This window comes from Stenella coeruleoalba, assembly GCF_951394435.1.
Source record: "Stenella coeruleoalba genome assembly, chromosome: 8".
NCBI classification, from domain to species: Eukaryota; Metazoa; Chordata; class Mammalia; order Artiodactyla; family Delphinidae; genus Stenella; species Stenella coeruleoalba.
In genome coordinates, this window is record NC_137154.1 from 2259836 (window position 1) to 2283571 (window position 23736).

Sequence of the window (23736 nt, forward strand, 5' to 3'; positions counted from 1 at the left end):
CGCTGTGGTGCGCGGGCTTCTCTAGTTGGGGTGTGTGGGATCTTAGTTCCCCGGCCAGGGATTGAACCTGCATCCCCTGCATTGCAAGGCGGATTCTTTTTTTTTAGATATTGGGGGTAGGAAGTTTTTTTATTAATTAATTTATTTTTGCTGTGTTGGGTCTTCGTTTCTTTGCGAGGGCTTTCTCTAGTTGTGGCAAGCGGGGGCCACTCTTCATTGTAGTGTGCAGGCCTCTCACTATTGTGGCCTCTCGTTGCGGAGCACAGGCTCCAGGCGTGCAGGCTCGGTAGCTGTGGCATCCTCCCAGACCGGGGCTCGAACCCGTGTCCCCTGCATTAGCAGGTAGATTCTCAACCACTGCACCACCAGGGAAGCCCACAAGGTGGATTCTTAACCACTGGACCACCAGAGAAGTCCCTGGGTGTGGGACCTGACTCATCGTGTCTCCTGGGGGGTGAGGGAGGGCCTCCCCCACCCCCTGGCCATCTCAAACTGCGGCGGCACCTACCGTCCACCCGCTCGCACATGGGTGACACACGCCTCCTCTCCTGAAGCCCCAAAGACTGCTGGGCGGAGGTCCCAACAGTCTCCTCAGGCTCTCGTCACACCACCTGCCGAACCCTCACTGCCCCCGACCGATCGGCGAGAAGACAGCCAGCCTCTCACCTGACTCGCCAGCACCCTGCACGTGCCTGAGTGCAGGGTCACTGCCCTGGGCATGAACCCGGCACCGCCACCCGTTGGTGACAGTCAGGAGAGGGACAGGCGCTCCCGGCACTAAACTGTCCCCGCTCTCCCCCTGCAAGTTACCTACGCACGTCACTTTGTGCAACCGTATCTGACCCCATAGGTACTTGTCAACTCCGCTGTCCTAAATGCGGTCACTCTGAGGGCCCGGGGTCAGCAGGGATGGTAGCTCTGCTGGAGGCCTGAGGGGACTGGGTGGGGGGCGTGCAGGCCTCCGAGCACCCTCCAAGGATGGGGCTTTTGTTGCGTGTCTGCAGGAACGAGGCCCCCCTGGTGCCCCCGTCTCTTCTCGGTGGCCGTCGGGGCAGGCCCGGGAGAGGCTCACCACCGCCCACCTCTGGGGGGTCTGGACCCGGCTGGCCCGGGGGCCTCAGGAGTGGACGACGTTCTGGCCCTATGGTCGTCTTGGACACCCCGAAAGCATGTTTCTTTCTAAGCCTTGCTTGGCCCTTCTCGTGGCCCCCGGTGTGCTCTCTCTGACCGCTCCCGGGAGAAGCCAGCCCCGCCGGCAGGAGGCACCGGGCGAGCTGGGCACCGGCTTCTGTGCTGCATGCGGGTTGGGCCGATCCCCAGATGGGCAGCTGGAGCGAGAGCCCGGGCACCAGGTGTCTCCCCACTAATGAAGGGAAGCAGGGAGGACACAAGCACCAGAAGAGCACCAGCGAGAAGACACGCCGAACGTGGCCATGGCGCAGCAAGTGTCCCTCCTGGAACCTTCTCATCGGAAAGGTCCAGCCCCGCACACGTGGAGAAATGACTCTGCTGGGGGAAGGAGCAGATGCTCTCTCGGGGCAGCAAAGGGCCCACCCGGGGACCCCAGACCCACCCCGACGGTGAAGTGGGCCCGCAGCCCTAACTCAAGATGGGCTTTAAAGCCTCAAAATCAAAACAGAAGACCCGGAGCCCGGAAGTCCCGGATCTGCCCACGCCCGGGGCTCCAGAGACCCGACGCGGCCTGGGAGGCTGCGCAACCACATCCGAGCCCCACCCGCCCCAAGTGCCCCAACCCGCCGGGCCTCCTGCAATGAAGACACACACAGCGCTGGGCTCGCAGTTCACAACTTTAATAGAATATTCTAACTAGTCTGTACAAATTGAAAACACTGTATTCAGTTACAAATGTATCATAAGTAAGGCTGAGCAGTCTACAGCCTGGCCACAGCGTGGATGCCCCTGGGGCCAGAGGTCACACACTTGACACCCACATTCCAGCCAAGAACGGGTCGCTCGGAACCCAGGGCTTTTAAGACAAGGTGAATGTGAGGCTGAGAAACGGGAGCTACCGAGAAAGCAAGACATTTTACACACTACGTGGGAAAGCTGTACTTTCCTGCCCGAGCCCCTCCCCGCGAAGCCTGGCAAACCCTGGCTCTGCCCATAGCCCCACCCCACCCCCGTCCTCAGCGCCAAGCGTGGTCCGTGTGTCCCGAGAACCAGCCCTGGCCCACGGCTGGCGGGAGGGAGGCCTTCTTCCATGCGGGCGGACCACCAACTCTTGCTCGGGGCACCGGGTCTCTGGTGCCCACAGGGTCTCAGAAACTCGAAGGACAGCTCACGTCCCAAGCCCTCACAAGCGTGAGAGAGAAATAAATACGAGATGAATCACACAAGCTCGCGCCTCAGGCTCAGTGGGCGCCGCGACCCTCACCCCAGCCCCGAGGAAAATAAAGCCAAAGGGCGAGTGGGATGAGTGCCAACCCCGGCCGGCTCTCCCGAGACAACTGGAAACTGCATGTGGGTTTCTTCCAAAGAAACAGGAATCCCGTCTGATGGCGGGAGGGGTGAACTGGATCTACACGCCTTGGAACTGCGCCCTGGACACGGGCCCCCGGCGTCAAGCGATCCGCCCCCACCCCACCGCCCCAGCGGTCTGCGAGGCCCTCCCTAAGGCAGGGCTGGGCGGGTCCACTGAGCTGCGCCCAAGGCCGTAGAGCGTGCTGCTGGAATTAAACCTCCTGTTTCTGAAATGCGTCTGAGTTGCCACTGTACAGGTTAAGCAAAATAATAAAGTAAAAGGAGAAGTTAAAGTGAAAACCATGCACTTGAAAACAAGTTAGGCGTAAGCACTTGTCCACACGCGCGAGCGGCGCCTCACTGCTGCTTGCACTCCGAGGGCTGGCTGGGCTCCTTCTGTCAACGAGAGAGAACAAGACTTGTAGAGAACCGAGCAATTCCACCAACCAGGCATCTCCAACCAACAGCGAAAACAAAGACTCAAGTATTCACTCGTTCTTGCTGAAAACACGGCCACTACAAATACACTTTAAAAATAGTAACAAATAAGCAGCTAACTTCCCAGTAACAAGGTCACAGCGGGGCTGCCTCTCTCTGTATAAAGACATTCTAATTCTCAGCAGGAGGGTCTCCGGGTGAGGGAGGTCCTCGGGTGGCAGACAGTAATTAAACGCACAGCAGTGCCCTCGTTCCAAAGCTGGCAGGCGCCTCGGCTCTGGGGTGAGCAGGCAGGGAACAGCGCTGGCTCCCCTCCATCCCCGAGGTGAACAAGGCTGCGGGCGCTGCCTGGAGCACACCTGCCCCCAGGCCGGGCCCTGAAGCAAAGCCCCTCCTGCCCTGGCCCGAGGCGCCCCGACAAAGGACGAGAGGCCACCAAGAACTCCACAGCCAGGCCCCAGTCCTCCCAGGAGCCCCCTCGGCTGGGAGTTCCGTCCTTTCAGAGAAGGCGCGAGCGAGACAAGGAGCGGACGCACTTCCGTGTGGTCGGCAGCTGCGTCTCCTGTGGCTGAAACCCACTTAGCGACCCCATGAATGCTGTGTGGAGGACAAAAGCAGCCTGAGAGACAGGTAACCATTTCACCAGTACTTCTTAGCAAATGAATTTACTCGTCAGTAACCTATGGTCTTGGCTGTGAAGATGACATTACTCTGAATACAACTTGGCACATCTACGGAGTCTTAAGAAAAACCCGCACCACACAGTTCAGAAGAACCATCTGGGATAACACAACTGACACCTTGCATGGAATAAGCTGGGCTACAGGTCATTCCTTGGGAAACCACACCTAAGGGATGAACAAGCTGATGTGTAAAGGGTGCATACAGACAAAACAATAACCTGGGGCCCTGGGCTACGCTCCTTGTTGTAAGTGTAACAGCACAGGGACGAGCTGGGACTTCCAGGTCTGGCCCGGGTCTCGGCCCAGCACTGCCCAGCACTGGGCCAATGGCACCGGCCCATCACACGCTCACCGGAAACACTGCTGAAGAAAGAGCCTGGGCACCAAAACAAATACGCCGACCAGAAATCCTAGTTGAAAGAGACCTAACTCAAACTCTGTCGTCTCAAGGGGAGACCTGGAGGTGGCCCAGACTGTGCCCAGGGGGATCAGACGCCGGCCCCAGACTCGCTGGGGAGGCGCAGAGGTGCCCCAGGACTGGGACAGCACTGGCAGGGGCTGGGGCAGTGGCGTGCAGCCTTTTGTGGACAGGGGAGAAGTGTGTGGGTTTCCATCACTGGATCTGCAGAAAGGAAGGAGGTGGGAGAAGCTGAGGCTGAGGGAGTGGGTGGGGCGGTGCCGTGGCCGTGGCTGTGGTGCGGCGGGGCGGGGCGGGGCGGGCGGCACAGGGCAGCGGGCTTGCTGCTCTACATCCTCTGGGTAAACACGTACGCAGGACGTACAGGACGCCATGAACGCAGAGCGGCACACGGCTTACACTGTGCTGTCTCAGTGACATCACATCTAGCTTTAACCAGGAGAAGGCATCAATCATCTGTCTGTTGACAACGAACTCCTTCCCTGGGTGCTGAAGACTGCTAGAGGGAAGGGTCCTCGCCAAAACCAAGACCAGGACGGGCTGCTGTGAGGGTGGGAGCCGGGTGGGGACGCTGTGTTTAGACAGGAGGCAGAAGGTGGGGCTTGCCAGGCAGCAGAGGGTTGGGCTGCCACCAGCATCCCACCTCCCGAGGGCCACGTGCAGCCCAGCCTGGCACCAGCGCAGAAGCCTGGAGCCACGCATGTGAGCTTCATCACCGGGACACCACAGTTCCGGCCCGTGACAGAGGGCAGAGCAACACTGCACTAACCCGAGCGCCCTCTGCCCCACGGCACGAAGCTGTTGGAAGCCCAGTCTCTCATGCTGCCGCTCGTCAAGGGACGGGAGTCGGTGCTTCAAAGGCACAAACTAACAGTCAACACCCTGCCTAGTGGGGGCGGGCACTGAAAAGAAGGGCTTGCACTGCTGGTAGCAAGCACACGCCACCACCATGGCCTCAGGGCTGGGGGCCTGAGGCCTGAGCACCTGCCCAACAGCCCATGACACGACCCCCTCCACGGGGCGCCTGACGACACAGGCGAGATGGCACGGCTGTGGTTCTGCCACAGAAGAGTCCTCCTCGCCCAGAGGTACAGGCTGGACCATTTATGGACGCTTCGCAGTCACGGGCAGGGTGGGGAGCAGTGGGGCTTCGGGCCAAACCAGCCTGGCTGACACGTTCTTCAGACACACAGGGCAGCAGGAATCAGACAGTAAGCAGACACAATTCTAAATGATCAGATCTGACCCTTTAAAACAGAAAAGATCCCAGGTGTACATTCACTTCATCTAATTAAAATGCTTCCTTTAGCCCAAGTCTGCCCACCTGCCCGTTAGTCTTCTAAGAAAGCCAGCCGCCCGAGTAAGACAGGAAGGCGATGCAGATGGACCCGCGAAGGCATGGGGCTCACAGACCCCCAGACCACGGCTCTGCGGTGCAGAGACACAGCTCTGCTCTCCCAGGAGCCGCTCCCACACCGCTGGCCTGCTTAGCTCAACGCGGGCAGCCCCTGCTCTCTCCTAGATGCTGACACTGCTGCCCTGGCTTCTCACAGGCTCTCCTGTTTGCACCCTCCTCCGTTGCCCCACATAAGCCGACGGTGTCGTACGAGAGGGACTTCGTGACTGGGGCAGAGCTACGAGGACCCATGACCCCCAGAGGGGGACAGGGCGGCTCCTGGGACTTGCAACGCTCACCTGGACCTACAACAGGTCCTTTTCTTACTCGAGCAGTACACTCCTCAGCAACCTTGACAGACTTACTAGCGCTGATGTGAAACCTGGTGCCGGCAGCTTCTGAGAGAGAAGATCCTGGCGCATTAAAGTTACCCCTTTATTATCTATTGGTCTGCGTAGCACCTGAATTTAAAAAGTATAAACAAGCAACAGACACACGTCGAGAAGAATCACAGCAGGCAGCAGACCTCGTCCTGCTGAGGCCAGCATGGCTGGGGGACCTGTGCATCCTGGTCCCAGGGCCCTCTTGTTCTGTCCTCTTCCTGGGTGTGGGGGGTGTGGGGAGGGGGGCGGCAGCCCCATCACCAACAAAGCTTTCACACCAGTTACATCTCTGTTACTTGGTCAGCGACAAACACTGGGCTCAGCAAGTAGGAGCCAGACGTGGTTTCTGTCGGTTTTAAAAGCACACACGACAGACACCTGCACAAAAACACTGCTCTTCAGAAAGCCCTCGTCCAGGCCAGCACGTGTTGAGTGCGCCCGGACGCTCCACCGAGTCACGACAACACGGCATTGCTACAAAGCACAGACCAGAAGTTTGGAAGTTAGGAATGAATGGAATTCCACCTTACCTAGAAACGTATGAATGATTAACAGACAAAAATTACACCTAAATGGGGAAAAAAATTGAAAGGAACTGTCAGCATGAAAGAAAATGAAATGCACAAAATTATACAGGAGGAAAGAGCCACCATTTCTCATGATACAAAGGGCTGCAAAAATATCGACCTTGAGATGGGAAACCTCAACACCCAGATCTGTACCTTTAATACCACAACACTTCTTCCTGATCTTCCTGTGCTTGTACAGACTGTGACGTGACTGCGCCCTCTGAGGAGGTGCACATGGAGGAACAGAAGTGTCACGTCACGACCCCAGGGGACAGGACTAGGGCATTTCGACTGCACGTGGCTGACCGAGGGGCCCTCCTCAGGCACCTCGCCCACTCCCAACCAACACAACAGACCGAAGGCTTCACGAAGGCTTACTACTGACATGTCTCTACTTTCTGTTAAGCTATCTGTGATCACTTGGTGAGAATTCTCTAGAAAACCCAGACGTGAGAGGAGACAGAAGGTTTGGCAAGGGGAGAGAGAGGACGGACAACAGGAGGAAACAAGAAATGGGGAACAGAGCAGCCGCTGTCAGTGAGACAAGCGACCAGAGACAGGGCACCTGAGTCCAGCAGTGGGCACTGTAGCCAGCCATCTCTGCTCTAGAAGCCCCACCGTGAACGTGTGCGTCAGCGCCCCAAGCGCAGAAGAACAGCCAGGTACAGACACCTGGGACCGGGCACGGCGCGGTTCTATCATTACCTGACAGTGAAGGGCGATCCACTCAAGGCCGGGCCCTAGGCTCGCAGCTCAGGAACTGAGCACAGGTGCGCCGTCCATACGGCGCCGCCCCAACAGACAGGCTGGCTTTGAAAACATGAACATGCCCGAGCCCACTCCCAGAGCAGTATCTATAAGGCACAGTGAGGATTTAAACCCACCATGAATTCTTCCCCAGAAGGAACTACTGCTGTAAGCATGCATTCATAGGAACATCTGGTGCTATAGAGTGATCAGACCCAGCTACACAACGACAGCTTAGTGCACGGTCCACTTCAGGCACAACGGGGGTAAACAAACAAACAAGCAACATCTACTTAAATAGAGATAAAGATTCTACAATGCCAAGTAATGTTAGTATTCTGACAGCCTGTGATACATTTGGTCCTAAGAGTCAGGTGAACTATAAATTTCACGTGAGCAATTACAGCTTCAGGACAGCGTTAGAACAGTTCTGTATTTAAAACATGTGTCAAGTGGCAAAGTCCCTGATGTACGCTCATCTGAGTCCGTAAGTAAAAACTCAAGACAGGCGTAAAATTAATGGGACTGCCCACTCATCCTAATTGGTTGTTTTGTTTTTTGCAAAGCTTCCTAATTTATTTCAAATATCTGAGCTATCGGGACATGTCTTTTGAGTATTCTCAGCCCATGTACAATTGTAAAATTATGCCTACAACTCCATTATCCTATCATTAACAAAACAAAACAAGCCCCCCACCAAGTCCCGTCTCTGTACCTTTTCCAAAAACAAACACACAAAACAAAAAAGTTTATTCATGTTGTCAGTTAAATCATTATCTTAAAAGAATTAAAGTTATGGAATGTAAAGCTGCTCTACTGAACAAGTTTATACAAATAAGATATAGCTTGGGAAAGCAGTTTAGTACTCATACTTAACACTCAAATTATACACCAGGTGTCTAAATAGCTCCTCATTCAAGTATTTTCCTGGTGCATTTTAACTTTCCTAGTTAGAGAATGACAGGTACATATTTGTAACACCACTACCTCAAAGTGGGCAACGTGTTTTAAAAGGTCCACAGTGTAGCATACACAGGCGTGGGAAGCCCCAAATAACTAACCTTGGGGTTAATTTCGGCATCGTCCTCATCTTCTCCCTCCTCATCACCTTCTAATTCCTGCATTGAAAGGAGTGAGAGCTAGTTGAACAGACAGGACTTAAGTTCTTGTGGATCCACCAGCCACAAATAAAGCAATACTCTGATTTTGAAGGAAAGCAATTACAATCATTGCTAGCCATACTTCTTTAAATCCCCTCCTTTGGACACTTCTTGTTCTAGCAAATAACCCTGAAATAAACATACTGCTGAAAAAGTGGATTTGGTTTGCTAAATGGTTATTTTCTAAGATGCGTTTTCATAAGCCAACTGCAGGGTCAAACTGGACACTGCTACCCATCTGCCGTGTCTTTCCGTAGTATTCAATAGGGCTGAAAGCTTCAAAGGCAGCTTCCCACGAGACGAGTCTAAAGTGGTCCCCTGACTTCATAACCTTCATCCACTCAAACAGAGAAGGCCTAAAGCAACCTCGGGGAATGATGTCTCACGAAAACCATGTCTTACCTCCTCCTCTCCTTCCTCACCTTCTTCAAACTGAAAAGAAAGGAAACAGGTTTTTAGGTTTTGGTTTTTTTTTTTGCGGTACGCGGGCCTCTCACTGTTGTGGCCTCTCCCGTTGCGGAGCACAGGCTCCGGACCCGCAGGCTCAGCGGCCATGGCTCACGGGCCCAGCCGCTCCGCGGCACGTGGGATCTTCCCGGACCGGGGCACGAACCTGTGTCCCCTGCATCAGCAGGCAGACTCTCAACCACTGCGCCACCAGGGAAGCCCGTTTTTAGGTTTTATAAAGCGTGACCCAGGCAACCTGACCCAGACACAGCCCGTCAAACGCCCACAGGGGTATAGGGCCTAAGGAGAGCGGGAAGTGGCCTGGCCTCTCAGCAGAGGCCAGTCTGCCACCGGCACCTCTGTTCCAAGCCAGGGCCAGAACTGCGGGGCCGCTTGCTCACAAGCCCTGCCATGTTAATAGGATACCAGGTATCCGAAAACCACTCAAAATGAAGACTACGGATGGAGACGGGGTGAAGAAAGGAAACCGTTGGCTTGGGTGTGCGCTGGGTCCAACTGGGAAACTGGCTGATCTAAGCAAACCAGTAGCGTTAATTTTATCACATACTGGACTTTCAATGTCATTTTATAACTCGGACAAGGGGAAATCTTTAATCTGTATTTAGAAATGTAATAAAATCTTGGTGTGTAATCTTTAAAATAAGTCAGAAAAAGTGTGCATGGGAGAAACTCCAACAGTGTAGCTGAATGAACGTCTCAATTCAATGTCTTGTGTGTCCAAAGACACTGCTGGCCAGGCTCTCAGCCAAGTCCCGAATATCAGACTGCTGTCAAAAGCCAAACAGAACGAAATACCCCTCGTCCCTGGTGGCTGCATTGACACAGACACATGAAGGTTCAGCAAGCTTTCTCTTATAACCCTTTCTTCTTGGAGCCCCCCGCCCCCCCCCACTCGTCAGCAACGACTCAAAGGGAACTCAGAAGAGCGCAGTGCGGGCAGGGCCTGGTGCGGTCGGCCTGGGATCTGACCGTGTCTTGGCACCTTTTCCTCCAGGCCTCTGACAAAGAAGACCTTTCAGTGTCCTGCAGTCGACAAGACTCTCACTGCAGCATTTCAGGTCGCACTGGAACCAGTCTCACACAGGCTCAAGTGCCCATTTTCCGAGGTTCTAAGGCCATCATCCCACCCTGGCCCCGTCTTCTGAGCGAGCTCCGTGCGGGCATCTCACGCTCGGGCAGAGCAGAGGCTCCCAGTGGGGTGTGCAGCCCGCGGGACGAGTGAGGTGGCCCACGCTGAGTGTGGAAGACGAAACCAGGACTCCTCCTCCGCCCACTCCACCCCATAACGATGCCCAGTGTCCACATCGTCCCTAGCGTGTCTGATGTCAGTGCACTCATCTCTGTCCCAGTACCACCGAGCCTCCTCTGCCAGGAGCCTGAGGAGCAGCTGGAGTGACGACCACCAGCCCCGGTCCAAGCGTGGGAACCGGCAGAGCTGGGGCTGCAGCAGACGCAGGCTGACGTGAGCCCCTGGACCACACTGCGCACCTGCGGTACCTGCACCAAAGGCATTACGAATGAGCATGGACACGGATGTTACAGGCAAACACACCGTATTGCTCACCAGGAGCTGCTATGCTGCCTATACTATAAATAAATATATATGAGCTGCTAATTAAGTTTTTAAACTGACGGGTGTATGATCAAAAAAGCTTGAGACCACTGGTCTAGAGCTGAGCTTCCCATTGCGTGTAGCCACTCGATCTTTTTTGGTCAAATCAGATAAATGCAAACCCTGGTTCCCCAGCCGCCAAGGGCCGCACCTTCCATCTCCCAGCGTCACGTGGTGCCAGTCCTGCTGCAGCAGATGCGGCAGAGCACAGCTCCCTCATCACAGAAGGTGCGCTGGACAGCGCTGGTCCAGAATTTGCTGCATAACCAGCATTTCCTAAAACTTAAGTCTGAGCAACTACCTGAGCGCTAAGATGACCCCAAACTGCGCTGTGCTGTGTGTGTCCGTGTTCCCGGATTCCCACAAGTACCTCCCAGCCCGGGGATGGACAGGCCGCACCTGAGCAGCTCACCAGTGTCAGGCGATGTAGCCAGTACGCCCTGGGCTGGCCCACTCCCGCTGCGTGGGGGCCTTCAGCACAAAGGAGGGCACGAAGCAGCTCGGACCTGTCCAGCAGCCACAACAGACCTCGCCAGAAAGGAACCTCAGAGCACTCAACACAAGGGAGCAAACAGCACCTAAGCACACTTCCAGCAACACGCCACAGGACAGACCTTTATCTCCACACAACAAGAGGGCTCGTGGCAAACGGGCCTTGGTCACGATGGAGAACCATTTCAGGTGACAGCCCGGGGCAGCTGGCCAGGCTGTGCTCAGGGGTCCTGCTCCCAAGTTCTGACTGTGGGAGGGTGAGTTCCTTCAAGCAGAGGGGAAGGTGGCCTGCGCAGCCGGGCTGTTTTTCTGTGGAGCGTGGGGTTCTATTTCTTTGGGGTCGATATGCCACATGCCAGCACGACTCGGCTCTGCTGGCCGTCGCTTGGTGAACAGGAGTTTCCTCGTGTTCAGAAGTCACCCAAAGCCACAGACCTCGTGTGCAGCAGCGAACCCCTGGGTCCTTAGAGGACATTCGGAAACAAGTCACTGGCCGGGCCCACGCGGGCGTGTGGTGCTCAGATGCCTCAGAGAGACCTGCTCCTCCCGCCTCTGCCATCTCCCTGCCCAGTCTATTTCCTCCAAACTCCAGAGGGCAGTGCCCCGTGGACCTGGTGGAGGATGTCATGAAAATCTCGGCTGGGCGTCCCAAGCCAGCACCCGCTCTGACCCCAGCGGCTCCCACAGGCCACCTACGTTGTCGTCGTCCTCTATGGCCTCCCCCGTGAAGTACAGCACGGCGCGCGGCACGATCCGCTCACGGAAGAAGTGTCCAATCTCGAAGTCGGAGGCTAACGTGAATTCGGAGTCTTCATCCTGAGGGGAAAAGCGAAGTGCTAACTTGCTTCAGTGGGGTAAACATCACATTCCCTTGCCCATGCCTGACCCCCCACTTCCAGTGACTCGGCTTATAACGCACCCAGTGCGGGCACTGCTGGGTGACAGGTATCTCTGAGGTTAGGCCGCATTAAAGGAACCCTTGCAGCCAAATGGCAGGAAAGCGTAGGGCCCAGAGCCACCTGTGCGCAGGGGTGAGGCTCAAGGAGACGCCTGCCCTCAGGTCCACCCGCGGCACGCGCGCTGCTATCCCACCCCCACGGTGCAGGGAATACAAATTCACCCTTGGTTTTTAGGCAGTAAGAACAGATTAAAAAGAAAGTAGCAAACTACTCAGGAAATAAGGACCTTAACAGCAAAACAACATACTTTTTTGATAATGACACACAACTTACCAGTGATTCTCCATCCCCTGATGCTAGAAAAAAAGACAGAACACATCTGCATTACATCGACAACCAAAGCCTTCTAAGGCCCACACAGGAAGCTCAGCTGACAAATAAAATGGAACAGCTCACTAGAAAGTGCCTAAGCGTTGTGCCTCCCCTTGGCCGGCTCCCCACTCCCCCGCCTGCTGCAGGCTGAAGCTGTGGCCCCAGCACCGCCAGGCCCCCTTCCCTCCCCCCACCCCCAATCAAGGGCCAAAGGCCGGTACCCAGTAATGCTCACAGGCCCAGCTGGAGAAGGCCACTTTCAGAAGAGAATTTACAGACGTTTAAAGCATCAGCAGATGGAAAGGTGAACCGGCTGCCCAGACTGTGGCCGTTCAGGGCATTTTTGTTTTAAGCGGAGTTTTAACCCGTGTCCTACAAAACTACAAGCGACGCTTCAGTAGAGAAACAGGAAGCACTTTAAGGCTGTAAGTCCTCAGTGCGACCGAGGCGCTGCATCTCAGCTAGGCGGAAGCTGCATCCCTGCTTGCTTGCGAAGGGGAAGGAGAAGGTAGTGCGGAGCCGCTCCTCCCGCAAACACTGCAGCACGCAGGGCGACGTCACTCACCGACACCCACGGCAGAGGCCCGCGCTCCACACAAAAGGTGAGCTGAGATTCGGTTCCAGCACCCACGGCCCTACAGACCTCGGTGCCGAACTACAGCCCAACACGGAACCAGGAAAACACAGCCTTAAAACCACGCTCAGTGAAGCCCAGTGGCGCTTCGCCAGGCGTCGCGTCCCCTTTGCCGGGCTCACCCTGCCTTTGTGTCTTCCCTGTTGCCCCTCTGCTGCAAGGTCTGTCTCCGTGGCCAGCACAGACAGGGGCACGCGCCACCTCAGCCACGGCGGAGCGCGTGCTGGTGTGAGCACCCCTCCCCGTGGGCGGTGGGGGGCCCGAGCCTGGGCGTGTAAGAGCCCCACCTGCTGTTTAAGATGCAGGCTCGGGGCCTCTGGACTCAGGGGCGGCAACAATCACAGCAAGGACTTCCTCACCTGACTTCTGGGCCAGTTTGTAGGATTAAAGCCAAACAGGTTGCTGGACTAGCCATCTTTTATTTCCTTCATTTCAAAAAGCATTTCAGCAGTTTGGGTTTTTTTCCTTGACCACTCCATCACCCCTCCCCCACTGTCATCCTCTATTCCTTTTCATAGAGCATATCACTTGATATTATGTTTATTCAATTACTTTAAAAATAGTGATATACCATAAAATTCACCCACTTTAAGTATACAATCCAATGACTTCTCATACATTTTTAGACTTGTGCAACCACAATACAGTTTTAGAACCCCCAAAATCACCCCCCAATTCTTGAATCCACTTGATTCCATTTTAATTGTTATTATTTAAAACATCCAAAAAAGCCACTGAATTTAGGAATCAAAGCCCCTTTGCTTCACGGTGAATTCACACAGGAAGCCTCCCATATGTGAGGCTCTGAAAGGGATCTTCCCGAAAAAGGAAATTTAAGAACTACATTTATGGCTGTTCTTGTCCCCAAAACTGATATACATCGGCATCTTCCAGGTTCGAAGACAAGTCACGGAAAATAGCCACAAGAGTGAAAGACAATGGACTGCCTGGTGACGGGCAGCTTGGTAACTCGGCACAAGAGTCAGAGTGAAGACGGAAGCCACGCCGTGGCCCCGACAAACAACCCAAAGGGCCACCAATGACCTAGATCAGAGCCGACATTTATCTCCAACTGTTTTTTGTTCACGGAAAATAAAGAGAAAATGTTTTCCCCTCATATCCATATTTTAATGCTGCCAGCGGGTCTGGTCTTCGAATTCTCAGGATTAGGAAATTATGTAAAGACTTCCAAGTAATTTTCCTCAAAACCAGCGGCTGAGCCATTACTACTTCCATCTCTCTTTTACTGGAGGGTGGGAGCAGGGAGCAGAGAACAAGCGTCCAAGCTATGATTCTGTCCTAAGTCTGTGTTTGTCACAATATGTAAGTTCCCAAACCCCTGAGCTCTATACCAAGGCTCGAAGAAAAAACCAAAAACCCACCTGAGAGGGCGGGGAGAGGGAGGGGTGGGCCGACGCCCTGCAGGCTGTAGGGGTGGGAGCAGAGCAGCCACGCGGAGCCCTCCCCCTGGGGGCGGGGGCATGCAGCTCCGCCAGCTGCCCAGGCTCACCCTCCTGCCAGGACAGGCACCCGTGGGCCCACAGCCACGGCTCCGCCCCCCAACGCTCGCCAGAGGACCAGAACCGCCTTCCTGATGTTAACAGTCATTCTGTGTGTAACCTGGAGTCACCACCCAGCCCACTCACCTTTCAGCGGACTGAAGAAGTTGAAAAAGGAATCGTTGGGGACTTGTTTGGTGATTGTTCTGACGGTGCCTCGGCCCTTATGTTTCTGCTTTTTCTTGATGGTTTTGACTGTTACATTTTTTCCTTTCTTCCAGTCAATGGTACACCTACAGGGACAAGACCGTGATCACGGGGGTACACACTCCATGAGAAAAACTGGTCACACGTGTGTCCAGCAAGCAAATCATAGCTCTGCGCTTAACCCCAAAACAACTTAACAACCTGTGAGCGAGCACTCGGCACACGGTGAGCTCACGCGAAGGCCAGTGAAGGCGGAGGGCCCCGCCAGGCAGGCTGTCAGCGCGGCAGCTCCCGGAGCTGCACAGCTTTAACCCCCAGACGTTTCGCAGGGGTCCTCCAACATTCTTCCCGTGACCACGCCCGCTCAAGGGCTTGTCACCTGCTGCCCCGTCGCAGACCCCACAGCGCACAGGAAGCCACCCACTCAGGCGCCTGAATTCTCAAGACAACTAGCTAAGCGAGTGGGACAAGTTGGAGAAAGCAAGCAGGTGGCTGCCGCAAACACTGGTGACCGGAGCAAGACACAATGTTCCCAGTGTGCTGAGCGGCCCCTGGTGGGGACAGCACTCCGAATCACCCTGGACCAACGGGTGAGCCCTGGCAGTGTCTGAACAGCGTCTGCTCAAGGACATGCCTGGAAAGGCAGGCCTTCTCACCCGATGGCCTGGCCGTGGGAAACAATCTACATTACTCTGGCCATTTCAGTCTAGCAGGATTTTAAGAGAGTTCTGTATTACTCACACAGGGAGATTCATCAGGATAAGTACTTGGTTCAGTGAATAAGGATAACTGTTTCAATCAAGAATAAAACAATTTCCCAAACCGTCTCAAACCACCCAAGAGGAGTGAACTCCAAGCCACTCTCCCTGGTGGTCCGCAGGCTGCAATCACCAAGGCGCTCAGCCCTGAGGCCAACCACGCTCATGCTGCCTCACCGCGGTCAGTGCTGCGCTGCACTGACTCATTCATTCACTCGACAAATACCCGCTGAGAGCAATTTATCAGTTCAATGATCACTGCTTCACTTACGGTGACTGGAGATCCCAATGCCCTCATTAAAACGAGGAAATCGGGCCACCACCCCAAACCCTGGCCCACGTAACCACATGATACATTTCCCAGCGCCAGTCATCATATTCCCAGAGAGACTCTTTAATTTCCATCTTTGTCTTTTGGGCTTTTAAACAGATTAAAGGCTTTCTGCTTTATTCCTAACTTCCATCTTACTTGTAAAGTTGTAAAACCACCTCCTGCTTTTGTTTCAGAAAAAGAAGTTGCAATGGCATTTCCTTACCCGTCACAGTCAACTATTTCAGGACCTTCAAAGGAAAAGGGATCGGCCTTATCTGGCTCTGACTTCATCTTGTACGTTTTTGTCAGGACTGAATTGGTAAAGTAGTCGTTGGATTCAAAGTGGAACTCTAATACAAAAGACTGGAAAAAAAGACAGAAACTGGGCTAAGCACCACTTAAAATCTATGACTAATTAGCGACCGACTTTATGAATCACACAGTACTTACTGGAACCCAGCTCTTCCCTAAGCATGACACCACAGGCAGAAACCATGACTGAAAAGCTCAACAGGTGTTGCCACATAAGAACTTGCTGACTGCAAAAGCACCAGCACAGAGTTAAAGCAGGGCAGCAGGCGGGCAAATACCCGTCACCCTTCGGGCCCCGCCACCTCCCCTCCCAGGGAGGACAAGCTCTCCTGAGGAGTGTGGCTTCTCCCTGCCGCCCCACCCTCCCTTCCCCGAGAGCACAGCAGGGCGGGGGTCTGGAGGCAGAAGGCGACAGCAGAACCCTGTCCCCCTCTCCTTTCTCTTGGGCAGAGCAGCTCCTTCTCTGCCGCGCAGCGAAAGGGCCAAGACTCCACGTGGGGAGAGAAGGGGAGGCACTGACTGGGCCTCTTCAAACCACACCAAGGACAAGTTCACCCTTCACTCACAAAGCACTCTTCAGACCTACAGACACGCACGGGAGGAATGGACAAACGGGTGTACAGAGCAGTAGTAACAGATCAGAAGATATTCGTGTGCACAGTAACAAAATAGATGAAAAATAAAATGAGACGCCCCCTTTCTGTGCAAAATGTCCAAAGAACACATGGTACTGGCAAGGGTTTTGGGAAGCCAGGGGCACTCATATACTGTAAAGGGCTTTGTGAAGGGCAATTTGGCAATATCAAAAAATTAACAAAATAAAAAACATTCTGGGAGCCAATAATTCTGTTTTGAGGAATGTGTCCTATTTCAGGAAGATACCTGGATGGATGCAGCAGCATGTGCAAAGATATTGACCTCAGCCCTTCTGACAAGACAACCTGGGGGAAGTAAGCAACAGTCTAAAGGACCGGCTCTGGGTCTGGCCAGCCTCTGCCTGTCAGTGCTGCGTGATTCTGGGAAGCTATTCCACGTCCCTATGCTTTCGTTTCCTCACCTGCAAAATGGAATAAACAACCCTTTCTCTCCATGAGTTCACTTGAGGATTAATCTATGGAAGCACTTAGAACAGGCCCAGGTTTACAGGCATTACTTGCTAAATGTTAGCTATTTCTATTTTTATTGTAATGGTACAACCATCAGTTGAGAAAAAAATTAAGAAGACTAAAAACAAGCCACTTCCACAAGGGGAAGTGAAATAAGAACTCCCCCAAGAGGGGGATGAGGAAGAGAAGGGCCACAAGGGCCTGGGAAGTACAGACACAAGTGGCCAAGAGGATTGGAGGCAGTCCTGTCAGTGTTCAGAAGGGATGGCAGGGATCTGGCCAGGTCTCCACTGACCCCTACCAGCGTGGTGTGGGCTGGAGGGGAAGGGAGGTCAACACCCACAAGTCACTAGGCTGGCAAAACCAAAGTGCAGTGAGGACAGGAAGGCAGCTATGGGGAATCAGAACATCGGCGGAATCCCTCTCCACGGCTCTCCTGGACCTGACCCCAGGCCCCATAAACCCGATCTTTATCTTGGACTTCAGTCAGTGGAGACTGCTATTACTTGAGAACTGTTGAGGGTGGTGACCACAGATGTGGATGACCCACCTTGGGGACTGGGCTGGGCTAACGAATGGCACTGTTTTATTCCGTCCTTCATTACGTCCATATAGATATGGACAGAATTATTTATCTTCCTCTCTCTCTCCCCATTTCCTTCTCCTGCCATTTCTCCAAACCAAGGGTGCTACTTCCTTTCTTCATATTTTCCTACTTTTCCTTCTTTCCCTAGGCCTCTGTTTAGTCAACAATGAGTCAAACACAACTGGGGATGATTTAAAGAAAGTGTCTAACAGTCCAACAGAAAAGGGCCCAAGGACGAGGCGACCTCACTCACACCCCGCTACAGCCAAGTCAGCCATGAACATATGACAAATGCCCAGCCACACTCGCAATTAAGTGTAAAATTCCATCTCTTCTGCCCAGCAAAGTAAACACGGCTGCTACTGCCTTTGCCGACACTTGTGCTGAGCAGAGAGGAGGCGGTCCCCAGGCAATGCTGCCCATGTGGTCAAAGCAGACAACTCATGTCCAGGCAAACGACATACGGGGATTCTCTGTACTGCTGTTGCAGTGCTGCTCTAAGCTTGAAATTATTTCAACATAGAAAGAAACCAAGAAATGTTATTGTTACAAAAAGAAATGTGTAAAAAGATACCACTAGCATCATCAGGAGTGTAAATTGAACCACCTTTGGGACTTATAAAGGTTTGTCTCCTTCGACCCAGTAATTATACACTAAAAGGAACCTAAACTGAGGAAATCATCAGAAATTTAAACAGAAGCCTGGGGCACAAGTAAGCTGATCATAACGCAACAATTTATAACGGGGTGGTGGTGGCAGTGGCATATTCTGGGGAATGTTGAACCTTTTTTTTTTTTTTTTTGCGGTACGCGGGCCTCTCACCGCTGTGGCCTCTCCCGTTGCGGAGCACAGGCTCCGGACGCGCAGGCTCAGCGGCCATGGCTCACGGGCCCAGCCGCTCCGCGGCATGTGGGATCTTCCCGGACCGGGGCACGAACCTGCGTCCCCCACATCGGCAGGCGGACTCTCAACCACTGCGTCACCACGGAAGCCCTGTTGAACCTTTTTACAGCCAACAGATGCAGCAACTATTTTCCACCCCGTAGGGCGTACGTGAGGTGAAGAGAGCAGTGCAACACTGTCCACACACTGGGATTCCACTTTGCTGAGGTACAAACATGGTGACCCTGGAGAGTGACCCTGGGGAGGGGCAAACACCCTGGCTGTGTTTCCCTCTGAAGTAAAGTGGTTTAATTTTATTTTCTTTAGACATTTTATTTATTTGTTGATTGACTGATTGATTGCTGCGTTGGGTCTCTGTTGCTGTGCGGGCTTTCTCTAGTTGCGGCGAGTGGGGGATGCTCTTGGTTGTGGTGCGTGGGCTTCTCATTGCGGTGGCTTCTCATTGAGGAGCATAGGTTCTAGGCGCACAGGCTCAGTAGTTGTGGCACACGGGCTCAGTAGTTGTGGCCCGCGGGCCCTAGAGTGCAGGCTCAGTAGTTGTGGCACAGGGGCTCAGTAGTTGTGGCTCGCGGGCCCTAGAGAGCAGGCTCAGTAGTTGTGGCTCGCAGGCTCTAGAGCACAGGGTCAATAGTTGTGGCGCATGGGCTTAGTTGCTCCATGGCATGTGGGATCCTCCCGGACCAGGGCTCGAACCCGTGTCCCCTGTACTGGCAGGCAGGGAAGACCCCGTTTCATAACAATTTTAAAAAGCGCAGAGACTATGGGTAAATTCACTAAGCTGCTGACAGTTATCTCTAAAAGAGTGCACAGCGTTCTGTACACTTCTCTATACTTTCTAACTTTTCTTATGCAAGCACGTATGACTTTCACAATGACTTAGTCTACCACAGCTAGGGCTCCAGTCTGTCTATGGGCCACAGAAGAGACCGAGGAAAATATAAGACAGATGGGCTGAGGAAGAAAGGGAATGGACCAAGGAAATCATCAAACAGGTGCGTGCGTGTGTGCGCGTGCGCAACACACACACACACACACACACACACACACACACACACACACACACACACGGAAAGAGAATTCACACCCATCACAGCAAACTACAGCACTCTGCCACAGGAGGCCTCTAGGGGATGCTGTGGCCAAGCTTCGCACAGGTGAGGAGCGATTACTGGGAAGAAACTGACAAGAGGAAGGCGCTCCAATAACCTGGGTGCCGTAGGAAAGAAAGGGCTCCCTCAGCTACCAGAGTGACCCCCAACCTGTGAGCAGGCATCACTCTGGCTGGTGTCCACACCCCACCTGCTGCGGAGGGATGTGTGAATGTCACCTCCAGAGTGGAGCAGACCAGGAAAGGGACAGATACAGGTGTGTGTGCCCCCACCCCTTGCCCCCAGCAGGCATCACCCGCAGGCCAGGGTAGAGGGAATCCCGCTCACACTGCTCTGTGGTGGGGAAGTGGGAAGAGACCGGGCCTCAGCCCCACGGCCCTCAGGCACTGTGTCTTCAAAACCTGAAACCAAGAGCCACCAGGCAGGCAGTCAGTTGTGTGGTGCTGGAATTGCTGTGGCACTGGAATGGAACCCACCAGCCACAGGCAGACTGGGAGGTCACGAACAGTGCTCCCCGAGGACCCCAGCTCAGGCATCACCGTCTCAAGGCTGCTTCACAGAAAAGGACAGGCTGGCTTAGGTCAAACTCCCCTCACTAACTGGTAGGCAGCCTACGAGAGCAAGTATTCTGGATAGATGTGTTTCCAGACAAATCAAAGAGCAGGGAAACATTTTTTCAGTCTTATCTATCCGCAGTGATTCTTGAAGGTGAAACCTAGTACATTTCCTTCACTAGTATCTTGGATTTCTGTTAAAGTGCTGCTTATACTTGAATACGTGCCAACCACCCTTTGCAGCCTGTTTTACATACATTCCACCCTCACAAACCTGGGGGACGCTTAGCAGAAGGAGGACATCGCCCCATCTGACAGAGGAAACAAACTAGCCCAGAAGCCACCGCATGGCACAGTGGAGGCCACGTCGGAGGAGTCCCCTCCTGTGCCTGACTCCTGCGCCTGCCCCCGAACAGCTGGTGGACTGAGTTACTGCCCGGCTGTGCACACTGCCGGGTGAGGCCCAGGGATGCAATGTGAGAACACACGTCGCACTCCAGTCACCCAGCAAGTGAATGGCCGGGTGTGGATTTCTGGCTCTAAGCCCTTTACCCTTAGTGGCCTGACCCTTTCTGACACCAGCCAGGAGTTCAAACAATCAGTACTCACCATAGGCTGTCCAGGGTCTGAAAATTTCACTTTGATGTCCTGCAGGTGCTTCAGGATCGGCTCATCATATTCCTAACCATGAAGAGAAGAAACGAAAGTTCTGCTGAGCTTTTACAGACAACACACATGTTCGCACTGAGTCACTGTTGCACCTACTCCTAGACACTGGATAATTAGCCCTGTTGGAATTCTGTCCTTGTCACTCCCAGGAAGCCACCCAAATTTGTTCAGTCACTAGCAGTCTTAGGGTGGCAGCAATGAGGTGCCACCTTTGTCTGGCACGGAGCACTGGTAACCACCAATGCCAAGCCAGAAGGGCATCGCGCTCATTGCCAGGGGCAAGAGCCCTGACTGATTTCACAGCCCCACCAGCTGCCAGTATAGACAGGGTCGGAAATGCCGTCAATTAAGACTGCTGGTCCTCAGCATCTCCTAAGAGACAGAATCAGAAGAAATACCTGGACAAGCTACTGACCTTGGCAGCCAGTTCCCCCCGCTTAGGGCACGTGGTGATAAATAGCCCAAATCCAGCAACACACACAGTCAAGGACACTCACAAAGCAAGTCTGAGACCTAATGGCAGGCACTACGGAAGAGCCTCTAACGATGGCTCTATGCCTTTACGAGTCATCGTTATGCAAACACGGAAGTTCACCAGGGCCTGTCGTTTGAGAAAGGCCAACTGAGAAAAACTCAGAAAAAAAAAAAATCACAGGACCTGAAACCCAGTGACCACACACTCACGAGAGGCGCTTTGTTTGTGAAACAGTCACTTCACCCTGGAAGTCTGGGGACTGGACCGAAAGGATTTCCTGAGGTTCCGCTGAGCCTGATAACTACCAACTTCCCAATTTTAAATTCTTTCTACATCACAAGCAGACCTCGTTTAATGCACTTCACTTTACTGTGCTTCACAGATATTTTGGTGGGGTTTTGGGGGGTTTTTTTGTTGTTGTTCTTGTTGCAAATTGAAGGTTTGTGACAACCCTGCGTTGTCAGACAATGGTTAGGATTTTTTAGCAACGAAGTATTTTTAAATTAAGGTACGTACATTTTTGAGACATAATGCTATCGCACACTTAGTAGATTACAGTATAGTGTAAACCTAACTTTTATGACGCACCGGGGAACCAAAAAATTCATGTGACCCACTTGAATGCTACACTCACTTTATTGCAGGGGTCTGGAGCCAAACCCACAATGTCTCCGAGGTCTGCCTGCATAGAACAAACCCAAAAAAAAGCAGTAGCAAAGGCACCTTCCAAGTCTCTAGACAGAAAGTTAAGTCCAAAGCAGTTTTCAAAGGCCACATCAGTCTGAGATGTCAAATCCTAAATTCTAGAGCCAGAAAACACTTGGCTCCGAGATCACGTGTATCAGTGGCTGAGCACGTATGCCTAGTTCTAGAATCACCAAGGCGAACGTATCACCAGCATGTTTTCCAAATACACGGCACTGGGACCTTCAAGCCCACTGCGGTCACGCTAGCAGCGCCACGGGCGCCGCCCCATAGCCAGGAGACGGCCATGATGCTCTTGATCTCCTCCAACAACCTCATGCCTTGAGGGCCAAGGACCTTCTGTGGCCCAGACCACAACGCAAAGCCCTAAGTTAGCAGGCTCAAAACTCAGGGCCAACGGTGGAAGCAACTCAGGGACTGACTTAAAGCTGCTCTCCCTAAGTTTCAAAACTCTGCTTTTGGACCTATCTTGGCCACCACCAACAGAGAACCCAAGGACCTACAGCCAAACCCACCTTTGGGATTTAATGTCTGACCAAAATGGGACCTACTACCATTACTTGCTTCAGGTTATAAACAGCCCAAACCAGATTTCATCACTCTCTGCATACTACATGAGTACTCAAAAAATGACACGTCTTTTTACAACCGTAAGACAAAAAGCAGCGAGACACTCTGTGGCATAAATACTGAAGCACTGATACTAAGACAGAGGTGCTGGGAGAACGGAAGAGACACCTCATTCAAGTACAGCTGACCGTACTTGAAACCAAAGAAATGCTACAGATGAAGCAGCAGCGCCATCCCTGGGTTACTAACTGGCTGGCCAGGCAACACCAGGAGCTAGGTCTCCCAATCAAGTCGCCTAACCAGCACCAAAAAGCCTACCTCGTGACACTCCTGCCACCACTCACAGTGTGCCCCCAACCTGCAGCATGGGCATCACCTGGGGGACACATCAGGAACCAAGATCCTCAGGCCCCACCCAGACCTGACTCAGAGCCTGCACTTCCACGAGACGTCCCAGTGACAGGCACACACACCCTTCTCCATCTGGTCTGCCGGCATGGGGATTTTCAACCCTTGGGGGTACATCGGAATCATGAGAGCTTCTACAAACACCTCAAACTCTCGCTGACCTGTGGGTGGGGAGGCACTGATGCTGCTCTTTAGTTTTAAAAGTTGCCCAAGTGACTAACCTATAGGCAGGGTGAATCTGGTTCTAGCATATATTACTCAATTTTCCCAATAAATTTCTGGCTCATGGCATTCTAGTCTTCTAGTATTCTTGGTCTAGTATGCTTTCTTTCTTTTCTTTTTTTTGGCCATGCCACTCGGCTTATGGGATCTTAGTTCCTGAACCAAGGACTGAGCCCGGGCCCTGGCAGTAAAAGGGCCAAGTCCTAACCACTGGACCGCCGGGAATTCCCAACGGTCTAGTATTCTTAAACCGCACCTTTTCACATGAGACAAGAAAACACAGGCTATTGTTAAGTCATGTATTTTAAATGTTCCCCCCGTCTGGAAGGGGAGTAAGAAACGCATCCCCTCCACCTTTTCTTCAGTTCTGGCTTACAGATAAGCACTGAACAAGGCAGGCAGCAGACATAGCAACGCAGCAACTCTCTGGAACCATTCTGACTGCAGCTGTGAAACCTCTGCAAACTGCAGTAGAGCGAGCTAGCTGCACGCCACCTGTGGCCGTGCTCTGATATAAAAGCACTGTGCTGACCCGTCTGGAATAAGTCCAAATGCAGAGATGGCCCCCTCTGTGGACTTCTGAGCAG

The 23736-nt window shown here is 53.2% G+C and overlaps 1 protein-coding gene across 6 annotated transcripts in view; it reads right to left on the reverse strand.

Moving 5' to 3' along the window:
* Positions 1-1670: 1670 nt before the first annotated feature.
* The window catches only part of NAP1L4 (nucleosome assembly protein 1 like 4), a 63742-nt gene continuing 41676 nt past the window's right edge, over positions 1671-23736 (reverse strand). For 3 of the 6 annotated variants that reach the window (XM_079928632.1, XM_079928634.1, XM_079928633.1), the window contains exons 8-15: positions 20710-20781; positions 15753-15892; positions 14399-14544; positions 12080-12102; positions 11544-11663; positions 8678-8707; positions 8177-8233; positions 1673-2877 (exon numbers count right to left, since the gene is read on the reverse strand). In XM_079928632.1, the coding sequence (XP_079784758.1) occupies positions 2839-2877; positions 8177-8233; positions 8678-8707; positions 11544-11663; positions 12080-12102; positions 14399-14544; positions 15753-15892; positions 20710-20781 (627 nt within the window). In that variant the 3' untranslated portion in view covers positions 1673-2838. Of the gene's footprint in view, positions 2878-8176; positions 8234-8677; positions 8708-11543; positions 11664-12079; positions 12103-14398; positions 14545-15752; positions 15893-20709; positions 20782-23736 lie in introns of all 6 variants that reach the window. The other 3 variants (XM_079928629.1, XM_079928630.1, XM_079928631.1) reach the window with 2 other exon arrangements.